Source organism: Terrapene carolina, unplaced genomic scaffold (genome assembly GCF_002925995.2).
Source record: "Terrapene carolina triunguis isolate 2854851 unplaced genomic scaffold, T_m_triunguis-2.0 Scaffold192, whole genome shotgun sequence".
Taxonomy (NCBI): domain Eukaryota; kingdom Metazoa; phylum Chordata; order Testudines; family Emydidae; genus Terrapene; species Terrapene triunguis.
The window spans coordinates 16455072-16469712 of NW_020664543.1; the positions used below are offsets into that span (position 1 = coordinate 16455072).

The 14641-nt window shown below is 51.2% G+C and overlaps 1 protein-coding gene across 1 annotated transcript in view; it reads right to left on the bottom strand.

Moving 5' to 3' along the window:
• Positions 1 to 2995: 2995 nt before the first annotated feature.
• Positions 2996 to 14641, bottom strand: part of ST6GALNAC1 (ST6 N-acetylgalactosaminide alpha-2,6-sialyltransferase 1) — a 29452-nt gene continuing 17806 nt past the window's right edge. The window contains exons 2-8 of the mRNA XM_026654577.2: positions 13919 to 14087; positions 12993 to 13164; positions 11677 to 11812; positions 9126 to 9229; positions 8010 to 8099; positions 5306 to 5405; positions 2996 to 4286 (exon numbers count right to left, since the gene is read on the bottom strand). Of these exons, the coding sequence (XP_026510362.1) occupies positions 4116 to 4286; positions 5306 to 5405; positions 8010 to 8099; positions 9126 to 9229; positions 11677 to 11812; positions 12993 to 13164; positions 13919 to 14087 (942 nt within the window). The 3' untranslated portion in view covers positions 2996 to 4115. The remainder of the gene's footprint in view (positions 4287 to 5305; positions 5406 to 8009; positions 8100 to 9125; positions 9230 to 11676; positions 11813 to 12992; positions 13165 to 13918; positions 14088 to 14641) is intronic.

The window sequence follows — 14641 nt, forward strand, 5'->3', positions numbered from 1 at the left end:
TCAGGACTGGCATAGCTGGGGTCACTGCAGGTGAGGAGCGGGGGTGCATTGGCAGAGCTGTGTGGGGTTTCAGGACTGGACTGTCACCTTAGAGCTGCATTATGTGGCCAGAGCTGCGTGGGGTCCAGATCAGGAGGAGTGCAGGTCGGAGCCTGTATTGGCAGAGCCTTGTGGGCTGGCTCACGGGGAGCTTGAATTTATGTCCTTCCCTAGCCAGCACTGTCCGTCTCTCATGTGCCAAGGCCCCTTCGTGCTTATCCAGCTTCTCCCTCCCATAGCCACAGTGTACCCCACGTTAGCTACGGCGAGGAGACACTGGCTGACGTGAGCCTTGTTGGGGAGGATGGGAGTCGGGTGGTGAGCTGTAAAAAGGGAGCTTTCCTGCCTGGGGCCTGCTGAAAATGGCGCTCGAGGCCCAGCCTTGGAAAGGCCCCTGGGCACCAGCCATTTGCAGCCTTCCTAGCCCGGTGCCCTGGATTGCCGTTGACTCAGGCTAGGCCTTGTGGCTAATGCTTTTCTGGCCCTCATTGGTGGCCGCACCCCCGCGTCCCCACACACACATACCCTAATCCCCTCTTGCCAGCCCAGCAGCGAAAAGAAAGGAGGGAAGAGAAGAGGAGGAGGGGATGGGGGGAAGGGCAGGCGACAGAGAAACTTCTTCCAACTTCTTGGGAATAAAAAGGCCCTATTCACTTTGAAGAATAGCAGTGCAGAGACGGTCACCTAGCAACCTGGAGCGATTCGGCATGGCCCAGACGCTGCCGGTAAGGAACAATGATTCCTTGCTACCCTCCTGAGAGCTCAAAGCCTGGGGGCCTTCCCAAGAAGAGTGGGGTGGGCAGCGGGGCTGGGAAAGCCAGGCGTGTTCAGCATGAGAATGGGCTTCCTTTGAGACTGGAAGATGAGCTTGTCCCAGTGACTGTGCAGGGGAGGGGGGGTCAGGCCGGATTCTGATGCTGATGTAAATCAGGGACAATTCCACTGGAGCTATACCGGCTATAAGAGAGGAGAGTCAGACCTGCGGGTCTACTGGTATGCTGGCATCCTTGGCGGGATCCTCACCTGTGCCCTACACAGCCCTATTTCAGCCTCATCTACAGTGGGGAACGCTCTGATTCCTGCCATCAGCACATGGCAAAGTCCTGCAGGGTACAAGCAAAGCCTTGATTTGCACTGGTGGAACTTACCCCTTGGCCGGAGGGTGGGCAATCCCAATGTAGACAAGGCCAGTACATTTCTCCCACGCTCAGGGTGGATCCAGACAACTGAGGGGTTACTGACAAACAGGACCCAGTCACAATACCCTAGAAGGGCTAAAGGCATGATCCAAAGCTCATTGAAATCAATAGGAGTCTTTCCATTAACTCCAGTGGGCTCTGGATCAGACCTTTAAAGGGTCAATCTGGGTAGGCGCAGATTTGGTTTGCTGGGAATTGCCTCCTTAGAGCAGCTTTGGGGGCTGTGCAAAATATTCACAACAGGTGACACTGCACGTTTCAGCTCAACTCCAGTGGGGATCCCAAGGGTAGCTGAGAAGCCCCGGGGAGATGCCAGCAGAGGCCACACCCAGCCTCCATAAACACGTTTTGATGTCCCCAGCTTCAGAGTTTTTTTCCCCCAGCAGCAAATAAATGGACTGACAGACACGTGTGAATCTGGTCACCCTTTGTAAAGCACCTGTATAAAAATAGTAAAACAACGCTGGTCCGAGCTGGCCAGATGATGGTTACAATTCACGTTGCCAAACAGATCTGAAATTCCTCCCCTTAGAACTCAGGTGGCGTTTCCATGGCCTTGCAGAATGGCCTGGCAAAGGGAAGTTGTGTCACTCGCAGCCAGAGAAACTCCACCCATGCACCCAGGCTGAATTCACAATTGGGTTCGGACCCAAAGCCCAGTGAGGTCTGTGGGAAGACTCCCGTCTGCTCTTCGGGGCAGGCCCTTGGTTTGCAGTTGGCTGCCACTCGGGAGAAAGGTTTCTGCCCTTTGTAAATGTCTGAGTCATGTTAATAGGAACGTCTCCACATCCCTGCCCCTCACCCTCTATCCCAGTTTCTGCAGAGCATTAAAGGGGATGGGACAGGTTTGCTGGAGCATGTGTATGTGTGAGTGAAATAAACATGCTTCTCTTGAGGTTGCAGTGAGCAAAAGCCTCCCTAGCCAAAACACGGCTGTGTAGTTCGGCAGCAAACCCCGTCTAGTGCTAGCAGCTCCCAGATTTGCCATCTCTATATGACACTCAGCGATGAGCGGTGGTGCAAGGAATTACCACAATCGTTCGCCTTGAAATATCTGGGAGGTGCTAACCGCTGTGAGTGCCTGATCCTATGAGATCCTGAGCGCGTCTGACAAGGTGCTGAGCACCTCAACCGCCCATTAGGACAGGACGGGGCCGCAAACGAGTGAGGATGATTAATCAGATGTGGGAAACTGACAGCAATGAGAACAGATCATCTTACCCCACGCAGTATTCATCGGCATCAATGAGCAGCTGTAGCTATGCCGGAAGGAGAGCGTCTCCTGCCAACATAGCGCTGTGCAAACGAGTGCTTTTGCCAGCAAAAGCAATGTCGCTCACCGGGGGGTGCCTTTTTCACAGCTCTGAGCAACAAAAGTTTTGTTGACATAAGTGCTAATGTAGATGTGGCCTAAATGTCTAGAGATAAGAGTATTATACTAATAATACGACGTCATTCTCTAGCTTCTTCTGCCAGAGGGGCTCCCAGAGCTACTCTGCTAGGTCAGCCTTGTAAGTAGAGCTGGGCAAAATCTTTTGGCTGAAACGTTTCTTCGTTAAAAACTGCAGATTTAGGTCAACCGAAACATTTCGCAAATTCATGTCAAATTCACCAGATTGTTTTGGTCTAAAATAGCAAAAAACAAACAAAAAGAAAATCCAAAAAACCAGAAACAGATTTTTTTCAGTTCAAAATGTTTCATTTAGAATTTGACTTCATTTGTTTGAAAGGTTAAACTCAAAAATGAAACAAAATATTTATTTCTGGGTTGATGTGAACATTTTTTCAACCTGAACTAAATTTTTTTTTAAACTTTTTTCAGTTTGTTGAAAGAAATATTTTTGTTTCAGGTCGAACCAAAACAATTTTCGGCCGGCAAACCAAAAAGCCAGTTATTGACACAGCCCGAGTCACAAGCCCCTTGAGAGAGAAAGCCTTTTTATGCCCATTTTACTGAGTATAAACCAAGGCACAGAGAGAATATGTGACTTATTCGAGATCATCTGGCAAGTCAGTGGCAGAATCAGGAATGGAACCCCGGAGTCCTGGTGCCAAATCCCGAGCACTAATCATTAGACCATATTGGTAACTGCCTGGAGAAAAACTAGCCCCATCTCAATGGGCGCAGTCTCTAATTGCACCCAGGCAAAAAGGAGCTAAACCAGAGTGGGACAATCAGTGCTGGATCGGCTTGGATTGAGCTCAGGCACAAATCTCCCTCCCCAAAACAATCACCCACCAATTACACGGGGGGGCGGATGGTGACACATGAGCTGCAGCAGAGGAGTGGGGAGCAGGGCAACGGTTAGTCTGTGGGCTCAAGCGGGGGGTGTTAAATGGGACTCCTGGTGCACCATGCAATTGGGACTCACCACAGCAGTCCAAGCAGACTCCCTGTCCCCAACGACTGCTGCACCTCTCCCAAGAAACCCAGCTGAATGCCAGTTCAGATCCTCCACAGACATGTCTGCTGCTAGCAAAAGGCTTCCAAATGGAATCATTCAAGATCCCTCCAGCTTGGAATCCTCTCTCCCAATGACAGCACTGCAAACCAAAGAACCTACAATGGCTTTTGTAGCCCCTAGAATAACGATCAGCCCTGCACTGGCTGCATGTGTGCTCTGAGCTGGGGAGGTCCATGCTGTTTGCTTAGTGCTTCCTTCCTGCCCTGTTGCTGAGGTGCATGGGGTGCATATTCCTGGAACCAATGCCCTGAGACAGAAGATTTCTGGTGCCAAAGAATTAACGTACCTTCATGAAAATAAGTAGAAAATGACTTGAAGTCAGGACGCACCCCTGCCTTTCAAGTTTCTTTCCCACATGACCCTTTTACCAGAGAGGGTCAAACTCTCCAGCCAGTGTCCCTTCGGCCCCAGGTCAGGATCGCTGGTAGAGTTTCATGACATTTGCATTGTGGAGTTTTTTCCACACCCTTCGCTCCAGATCGAAGTCGTGATTGATGTAGAAGATCAGACGTTTCCGCTCATTGTCGTAATAGTGATCCGAGTACTTCTGGTAGCCATCTGTGATGAAGCCATAGGCACTCACCTGGAAAAACCAGAAGGGTCCAGTGGGTTAGAGGGCTTCAGAAATGGGGAAGTCAAGGGCTGGAGGGGTGGCAGGGAAAGAGAGCTGGATGGGCATGGCTATCACAGAGGGGAGCTGCTTCCAAATGGAAAGGTGAGTCTGGGGTCCCTGCAGCTGGGGCAAGGGGCCTTTTGCCTCCCACATTGCTATATGTAGGATTCCAGCCAGACCAAGCTAGGAACTTTCACTCCAAAGAATGTCCTTCTGCTCTCACACCAACTCCTTGGAAGTCAGGGGAGTTATACTCCCAGCCACACAAGAGGAGGACCAGGTCAGGTCTTCTTAACCCGTAGGGGCGTTTTTGCCATTTGTCTTATCCCCAAGTCACTGGGACGCTTAGACTGTCTGCCCCAGGTCAGTCTGCAATGTAGTTCCAACTGGCCAACACGGGTGCTGATGCATGACTTGTACCAGGCCTCTTCATCCCATTCCTTCCCCCCTCCTCCAGCATACCCAGAGGCTGAGTGCCCTTCCCATGGGTCTGCCAGGAATATGCTCTTCCTGAGACAATATAAGCAGGAGACTTAGACCTGTCTGTCAAACCTAGAATTTTGCTCCTTGAAGATTTACGTTTCGCAAGAAGCACCTATCCCATACATTGTTATTATTAGGCCCCATTGTCAGTTTTCACTGAGTCCAAACTCCCATTGTTTATGGATACCCATAATACCCATTTTCCAGATGGGGAAATGGCAAAGTTAAGGGCCCCTGATTTTCCTTAGTGCTGAGCACTCACAACTCCAAAGGAAGCCCACAGGAGCTGCAGGTGCTCAGTGCTTTTGAAAATCAGGCCCTAAATGACTCACCCAAGCCCAGAGAGGAATTCGGTGGCAGAGCTGGATTAGAATAGAGTTCCTGGCTACCAGCCCCATGATCAATCCCCCAAACATGCTCCCTCTCACCAGCTAGGGGCTACGGGACACTGCCTTTTGCCCATCCCAGGCAGTGTGGTGGGATCAGCAGCCCCATGGAATCCTTACCCGGTCACAGAGATGGAGGGCAGTCAGCAGTAAGAAGGCCCCTGTGGTGGGTCTGTACAGTGCCCAGTAGGACTTATCCAGACTTTGGGATCTTAGAAACCTGCAGCAGGACATAAGAAGGAGGAGCATGGTCTCCAGGTGTGATGGCTTGAGTTTGGGGCAGCCTGTCCATCCCCATGTGTCTGATGCATGATGCACACATTCTGAAGGCTTGTGCTGCCCACAGTACAATGGGCATTTCAACATTGAGATAAGAGTCAGCCAACCTTTGATTCGGGTTTGGTCCAGTGCTTAATTTGTGCCAGGGCTTGCCAGGGCTGAGCCTTGGCACCTCTAGGCTTGGCAGTTCATAGCTCCATTACCTCTGGGGGCTTAGCAGTTCATAGCCCCGGCACCTCTGGGCTTGCCGAGTCAGTTATGAAAGTAAAAAAATTGCTTGAGCCCTAGAACCTCTTTCATTACAAATTAAGCACTGATTTGGTCCAACCACAAAATCAGGCCAGACAGCTGGAAAGTTGGGGGGGTCTCTATCACCCACATGCACCTCCACCCCTCTGAGATGCTACACTCCCAGATGCAGATTTGGTTTCCTAGGGCCCTGGGGCAGAGTAAGTGGGTGCCCCCTCCACACCCCTTCCACCTACAGTCCCGCCCCCATTCTGCCTGCAGCCCTGTCCATGGCCCCCACCCCTTTGTGCCTCTTCCCCCATGCCCGGTCCCTGTCCCACCCAGGGTCTTTCTGCCTCCCCCACTGTGGCCCCCAACCCATTTGCTCCTTTTTGCCCCCACCTCTACTGTGGCCCCAAGACTAGAGAAGCTCTGTCCCTGTGCCACACCAGGGCCGCAGCAGGGAGAGTGAGAGGTCCTCCAGTCCCAGGGCCGCAGCGGGGATCCGGGTGCTGGGGCTTCCCCCGCCACTCCCCGTGCTTCTGCAGGGGACCAGGGTCGGGGCCCTGGGGCTTCTCCTGCCCCACCTGCTTGGCGCTTCTGCTGGAGTGCGGGTCGGACACGGGAACTTCCCCTGCCGCCCTGTGGCTTCTGCCAGCGACAAGGTCAGGGGCAGTGCTGGGTCTTCCCCTGCCGCCCCGCGGCTTCTGACAGGGATGGGGTCGGGGGGGGGGAGGAGCACTGTTCTTCCCCTGCTGTCCCACACCTTCTGCCAGGGATGGGGTCGGAGTGGGGTGTGCTGGGTCTTCCCGCATCCCATGGCTTCTGCTGGGGAGCAGGGTTGGGACGTGGGGGCTTCCCCACCCGTCCGGAGGCTGGATTTTTTCTGGGGGCCCCCAGTTGGCCAGTGCCCCTGAGCATGGGCCCTGTGACTAATCCGCCGCTGTACACTCCAACGTCTTGACTCATCCTGACCCTGGGCTCACTATGTGCTTCTATAGAGCTCAGAATTACTCCCCCAGGTGTCTAACAGGACTCACCCTCCTTCCCCTGCACAGAGGGGTGGGGTGTTTGTCCTGAAGATTGGGTGAATGAATAGCTCCATGACGCATGGGGTCCCATCAGGAAGTACCACCTCTGAAAACAACATGGGACTGCCACTCATGGCTGATTGGCTGCCATAATGGTGCCCCATCCAGAAATATTGGTTTTGTAGGGCTGGTATCTAACGTTGGTCTCATCCATGACGGTGTGATGCGCACACGCATAGGGAGTCCCCTGGATAGCATTTACAGGGCATTGCACTGGTCAGATATCCCATGATCCCATCCACTTGTAGGACGCAAAGAGCAGTTGTAGAAGAGGCTCAGAGAAGGAATGAAAGCTGTTGGGGGCCTGCGTGTTTTGTGTAATGATGCATTGATGAGAGACACAAGGTAGGACACAATAAAGCCCTTGCACTCATTAGCTGGGAAGGAGCAGAGTCGGAGGAGCTATGGCTGATGTCTGTAAAATAAAGGATGGTCCATTTGGGCTGCAGTTTGCCTTCCCAGGATCTAAGCACAGGTGGGCACTCAAAGGAATTGAAAGGCATCATGTTTTAAAGGGGGGGGGGCGCAAAGGAAGTAGTTTTTCCCTACACACGGAACCTGGTACAGGCGGACATTACCACGGCAAATCACTTTGTAGGTGTCTAAAAAAGATTAGACAATTATAAAAGAATAGCAGTGGGAATCACACTAGTTAGGGTAGTAATAAAAAACTATTCACCCTCATCCTTCAGGACATAGAATGCTGGCGGGGTCAGGAAGAAAGTTCATTTTAGGGGGTTTATGATTTCCACTGAAATATCTAGCACTGGCCCCTGACAAAGGCAGGACACTGGACAATTTGGCCCTTAACCTGCAACTTGACCTCAGAGGAACTCTGCGTGGGTGCAGGGGTTCCACCCACACTGATCCGTTGGCAGGATCGGGGCCTTAATTTGTTCTGATGGGGCAAATTCGATACTTTTTTCTCTTGTATGCTGAAAAACAAACTGCCCTGCAGTCATTCCCTCTCCACCTCTCAGCTTCTTATGGGTGAAATCCACCCCTTGGCAGAAGGCCAGCATGAGGGTTAGATGCCACTGAAGTTCTGCCTAAGCATTGCTTGTGTTTGCTCTCTGCATGGGGGTGAATTTCACCCCCTGTATGATTGGGGTTGTGAGGAAGAGGGCGGGGATGAAAGAATGAAGACGACAGAATCCGGCTAGCGGCCTTTCAGAGACAGCCTGACAGATGGCGCTCGCCATGGCAAATAACCCCCTGCTACTGACCTGTTTTTCATGTATCTGAGGAAATCAGGGTGAATGACCAGATAATTGTCCAGACTGAAATCCTTACTGAATCTGTCCCGTGGTCTGGGCCTAGGGAAGGGAACGGAAATAGATTCAGGATAGGTGAGTGCTCGAACCACTCATTTCACTTTGTGAAAATAATCAGGCCCCATCATGTATGCTGCTAAGAGCTGAAACAGACAGAAATGATGCCAACTTATACTGGAGCATTTCCCAGAACAGCACAAAAACTTCACCTTCTTGTAGCTTTATAATATAAGCAATTTGGGGCAGGGACCATCTTTTCATGGTTTGTGTGTACAGGAATTAAAACAATGGGGCTCTGATCCCTCAGTGCGGGATAAAGGACTAAATAACAACAATAAAGATGTGCCCGTAATGGGTTTTTTGTTTCAACGGCAGCTCTGAAAAGCTCAAAGAAAAAATTCAGATAGTGTCAAATTGAAACTGAATTTTTTTAGAATTTTCAATGCATCGAAAAGTTTATAAAAATACTAGTTTGGGGTTGAATAAAATGTTTAGTTCGACCCAAAAGGAAATGGTTCATGTTGATGTTGAGATATTTTTCCCCTTTAAGTTCAAATAAATAAATGAATATGGTTAAAGGTTAATTCAAATCAAAAAGTCAAAACGTTTCATTTTGAAAACGTCAAAAACCATGAAAAAATGTTTCCATGTATTCAGATTTTTCCTTTTTTTGGTTTTTCCTCAACCAAAACAATTTGCCCAAATCTGCACAAACTTGGGAAATATTTTGGTTGGCCCAAATCTGCAGGTTTTTTGCTGGAAAAAAGTTTCAGTTGAAAAATGTCACCCAGCTCTAAATAGCACATTTCATTCAGGAGAATCACAAAGTATTTTACAAGCTACTGATGTACAGGCTGTAGCATTCAGACACCCATCACTGAAATGCAGCCACTTCTGGGGCAGCACGCGACAGCCATTCCTGCAGCAATGTACAACGGAGCAGATGGGAAGTCTGACTTCTCCAAATGAAATTACAAGGGGAATTTTTCACGTAGCTCTGCACAAAGGGAGGTGAGGCTGCAGCAAGCTTCAATGTTCAAAGACAGGGTCTATGGCAGTCTGTTTTACCCGTACTGGTCCAAAAATCCCTTCCTGACATTCTTGTTCAGCAGGAGAGCCTTCAGCCACTCAAAATCCCTCGTGCCCTCCAGGAAGTGAAGGTACTTGATCTCCTAGAAAACCCACCAAGGAAGAGTTAGTGGCCAACATCAGAGGGAGATGGGCATTAAAAATGAATAGCAAACAAAAGCCCGAATTCGCTGGATTTCTTGGGCACAGAGCCAAGGTCGGTTGTTGCTAATTATATCCCCTGGAAACAAAACAGGGGTGTAACTGAGCAGCAAATGGTTAGGTAGCTTGAGTGCATTTACTTGTAAAGAACAGCAAAAGACACACCCGTTAGTTTCAGGGTCAAAATGATTGACACAGGTCTGAGCTCTGATAGCACAGTGATGAGCAAGACATAGGTTCATAGGTAGAGAGACAGGTGAGAGAGAGGGAAAAGACAGATTAGATCAGATCGATAACTACAGACAGAGAATCATTAACTCAGTAGTTCACACCATTTTCAATACTGGACGCTCCCACCGTCCCCAGATTTCCCCTCCCATTTAGCCACATAGATAGGGCAGGGTTGTCATGCTGACAACTGGCAGACATTTGTTGGATAAATAGTTTATTTGTTGAAGAATGAAGTCTGGGGCCATCCAAAATTATTCAAGAACTTGACTCAAATTCACAAATAGTTTTGGCCAAAAACAAACAAACAAAAAATTAGAAAAGTTTGAATCACTTTGTTTCAACATTTTCAAAATGAAACATTTCAAATTTTCATTTTAAAACAATGTTTCATTTAGAAATGTAGCTAGATTTATTATAAAGAACAAACAAACAAACACCAGTAAAAACCACCCCAAGAGAAAATGAACAAAAATTGTTTCAGGTCGACCAGAAACTAGTTTTTTGGGGGGATTTTTCGATTTGGCCCCAGAACTGAAAAATCAATTGTTTGCTCAGCTCTAGTCATGACCCCAATGTCTGTTCCCAACCCCCAGCTGACAACCTCTCAAATCCGTTAGATACAATTAGATTCGATTGAACTGAAAAGTGATCCGAGGCCAACTTCTACCCCACAGCTTCCACTGGATTTTCCCCAATAACCCAGCCATCGGAGCAGAATTCAGTGCACCAGAGTAACGTGATCTCACACCTCTACGGCAAATTTCATCTCGAAGGTGCCCATACCACTTTACAATGACTCAGCTATGAACACAGATCACGTCATCCACCTCTGGGATGAATTACAGTAGCTGATTAGCAGCCTACAACAACACTGCATAGTGCTTTAGAACAAGACGTGAAGAACACTATTTCAAACTGAAATTGCAGGGGGGCGGATAGGTAGATGACACATAATCCAGCCATGACACTGGGATTAGTGCCTAGCTCTTGCCAAAATAAATGTAAAGGGATGTTTAATAACCATAAATGGTCAGGGCCTCAGTATGACGTCTCCTCCCAAAGGAGGAACATCCAGCATCGCACGGCACTCTACCACCAGGCCACGTCAGGGCTGACTGAGGGGAAAGAGCGACCCAACATAGCTTCTCTACAGCACTTGGGTGTTCCATGAAGACTTTCCATCCAAGTATTGACCCAACCCATCTCTGCTCAGCTAGGGGAGCTGACAAAAATCACAGCACAAGGTGGCTGCAGGCCAAAAGCCTCTACCTTGGAGTGATATAGGGCAGAACGGAGTTGCATTAATGCCAACAGCTGGAACAGGTCATGGTTTTGAGTTGGATCCGTGCCTTGCTACTGGCTGGGACGGAGGCCATGGAAGCGAGGAGCGTAGCAAGCCAGAAGTGCTTTACTTTACTGTGTTGGCTGGCTCAGAGCACTTCCACAGCACACTGCAAAACAACTCCTAGAGTGACACAGATTAGTGCAGTGCTCAGAACCAGGGCTGCCCAGAGGATTCAGGGGGCCTGGGGTCTTCGGCGGCGGGGGCCCGCTGCCGCCGAATTGCCACCAAAGACCCGGCACTTCGGTGGTGGGTCCCGGGGCGGAAGGAACCCCGCCGCCAAATTGCCGCCGAAGACCCGGAGTGGAAGAAGCTCGGGCCCCGCGACAGTTTTCCAGGGCCCCCGGAGCGAGTGAAGGACCCCGCTCCAGGGCCCCCGAAAAACTCTCGTGGGGGCCCCTGCGGGGCCTGGGGCAAATTGCCCCACTTGCCCCCCCCCCCCAGGCGGCCCTGCTCAGAACCCTGGGCTACACCCCCAGCACTCCTAAGCCCAGCTCCTCCAAGGTGCCTCACTCAGTGGGAGTTTGGGGTCTAATACCTTTGGGGATCTGGACCCTAGCATCTAAGTTGGGCCAGTGCAGCACCAGTTTGGCCACACCTACTTGGAATGACTCAAGTGTGCCTTGCCAGTGTGGATGCTTGAGTGGGCTAACTCGGGCTCCCAGACCCAGGCGTTCAGACCTGGGCTAACTCTGCTGTGACCTGAGATGCCTCTGCCCTGCTGCCCTTCACATGGGTCAGGATCAGAAATGCAGGCCATAGGCAAAGCAGAACCTTGCCAAGGGCATGTGTACACACATCATCTGCCTGACTTACTTTTCCCATTGGGATCTTGCTGAATTTGCTCCCCAGCACCACAATAGAGGCCACCAAGGAGTAGGCTGTGAATCCATAGAAGGACGTTTTTGTTCCCACGTCTTTTTCGTAACCTTTGATCACGGCACCACTCACCCTGGGCCAGAAAATCAAACAGAATTGCAAAGTCAGCAGCATATTGGTTTAATCACTGGGCTGGCATTCACAGCAGGGCTGGGGGAACTGGTTTGGCCAAAATAACCTTGAACCAAAACTAGCATTGAACCTGAGCCTCCTAGGAACCGCCTCACACTCTGGGCTGGACAGCCACAGTGGGAAATGAATCCAGATGGAACCTTCCCTGAGGCTCAGAAACATGCTGTTTGCAGGGCCGTCCCTACCCATACGCAAAGTACGCAGCTGCGTAGGGCACCAGGAAATTTGGGGCACCACATTTCCTGGTGCCCTGCACAGCTGTGTGCTGCTGCAGCCCTTGCTCCGGCTCTTCCCCTGGGCCCCTGCCCCACCCCCACTCCACCCCTTCTCCAAAGCCCCCACCCCTGCTCCGCCCCAGCCCCGCCTCTTCCCACCCCTGCTCTGCCCCAGCCCCGCCCCCCCACTCCCCGGCGGCGGTAAGTGCAGCGACCTGGCCCCAGCCCGCTCCACTCCGCTGGCTCCCAGCTGCGCCGCTGGTGAGTGCTGGGGGGCGGTTCCCCCTGCCTCCCAAGGCTGGGAGCCAGGGGAGCACAGCGGGCTGGGGCCAGGGGCCAGCCCCCCCACGGAGGCCTGCGGCCCCACACAGCCCCCCCGCAGGGGGGGGTGTAGGGCACCAAAATAGCTAGAGACGGCCCTGCCTGTTCACACTTTGTTTTGGATTCCCATCCCCATTTTCACTTGCAATCTCCGCACCTCTGGATCCCAGTGTGGCACTAGAAGTGACAAAATACCACAGCCACAGCTATAGTTTTTTGTCCCAGCCAGACATAAGATGACCTGGGAATAGCATAAGAAAGCCCGTCCCTCTGAGATTTCCAGTCTGAACTGCAGACCAGGGAGGTTTAAATAAGGTTGAGCACATAGGTTATTTAGCCTTGGACTTCGCAGGCCAGTAGCAATGACTTGGAAACAGGGTTAAAACATAAAAAGAACGAGGAGTACTTGTGGCACCTTAGAGACTAACAAATTTATTTGAGCATAAGCTCATGGTTAAAACATGGCTCTGGAGTTTTTTGTGGGATCATCTCTGTAGAGGGAGTAGAAGGGTGTAGAGGGGAGTGGGGGGATAGAGAAAAGTGCATGATGGAGAAAGGAAAGTAACAGGAAGCTGCGCCTCTTACCGGAACACGTAGTCATGGGAGTCGATCTCCTGGCCCATTCCAGAGTTGTTTAATATCCCCCCATTCCCCACCACGGCACAGCTGATGCAGGTCGGCCTCTGCTTGCTGTTGTTGGCCAGGAGGACCTGCTGGTAAGGGTTGGGTGGCAGCATCGTTATGACCTCCTTCACCACTGAAACACAGACAGGTGGTTTCCATCAAGGAGGATGAGTGAATGGTGCATTTTTGGAGAGCTTTCGGGCTGGGAAGGGAACACAGGGAAAGTGCCATATGTGAACTAGCCTGTGGGCCATCTAGTTTGTTACCCTGTCTCTGACAGCGGCCACACGGGATGCGTCGGAGGCAATACCTTCACATCTTTGGAATGCAACAATACACCATGGAGGGAAATTCCTTCCTGATCCCAACTGGCAATCAGTTTATGGCCTGGAGCATGAGGGCTGACAGCCCACCTAACTGTTATCCTAACTAGTGTGGCTGCTGCTGCTGCTTGCCTATTGGTATACTTGCCCATACCTTCTTGGATACTTAATACACTACTTGCTTCAGGAGTCCATCAAATAAAGGAGCCATCAAAAAAACACCATAGTCTTTGCAATGAAAAGAAACCATGGGCCCGATTCACCACTGCATTACTCTTGTTTGCCTTCAGTGAAACGCCATGACTTCAGTGGCGTTATATGGGAGTAATGCAGTGGTAAATTAGGGCCCATGCCTCAGGGTCAGCACAAAATTGGGAGCTGATGGAGGGACTGGCCTGCTCCGGGAACTGACAAAGAAGTGGAAGACACCTCCCTGAGGAACCATTGAGGGTGTGTCCCAGCTTGGGAGTTCTGTCCCGGCACTTCGAGTGGGGAGTGGGCACCCTGTGAGCGTCAGGGAGGGAGCAGGCCCAGCCCAGCCCACCATCCCCTTGCTGGACTCACATGAGTAATTCAGCTCCATAAAGCCGAACGGTGGTTTGAAATGCTCCAGGCGTTCCCACTCGCTGTGGTTGAAGTGTCTCCTGTCTATGAAGAGCGTGATGTTGGGCAGGAAAAGGTCCCTCAGCCAGGCAGACTTGGCGGCTTTGGCCCTCACCGCATCGGGGCAGCGCTGGAAGCACAGAAGACAGGGTTGTAAGGAAGCAGACAAGGGTTACGTGATGGCCGCCATCTTGGCTGCCACCCCAGGGACTGACCCAGGGCCTTCACGCTGCAGCAGCTAAGTGCCAAGCCCTCCTAGACGCAGGCTGTGCTAGAATACCCACCCAGGGGCACTTGCTCTTGCCTCAGAAAAATGCCATTATGGTTTTATGATGCAGAGGCTGACCAGGCCTTGCTGAATGCGCTTGCTGCCCCCTGCCTTGAACGAGGCCTCCATGGCCTTATGCTCCTTGACACAGAACTCATGCCATGCACAGCAGGACATCCCCTTGCACCAGCTCTCAATGTGCATATCTGCCCAGGCCCCAACCACGCCTCCTTTCCTTGGAGCCACACCCCCTTCAGCCTCCGGGTCAGTCACTGTGGTGCACATCCCCTTACGGCTGCTTCCACTGGGTTACACGCCTCCCTGCTTTCTGCATCTCCTCCCACAGTGCAGGCGGCGTGCTTCCAGCTCTTGTGAAAGTGAAATGAATTATACTAAAGAAATAGAATGAATTAAAG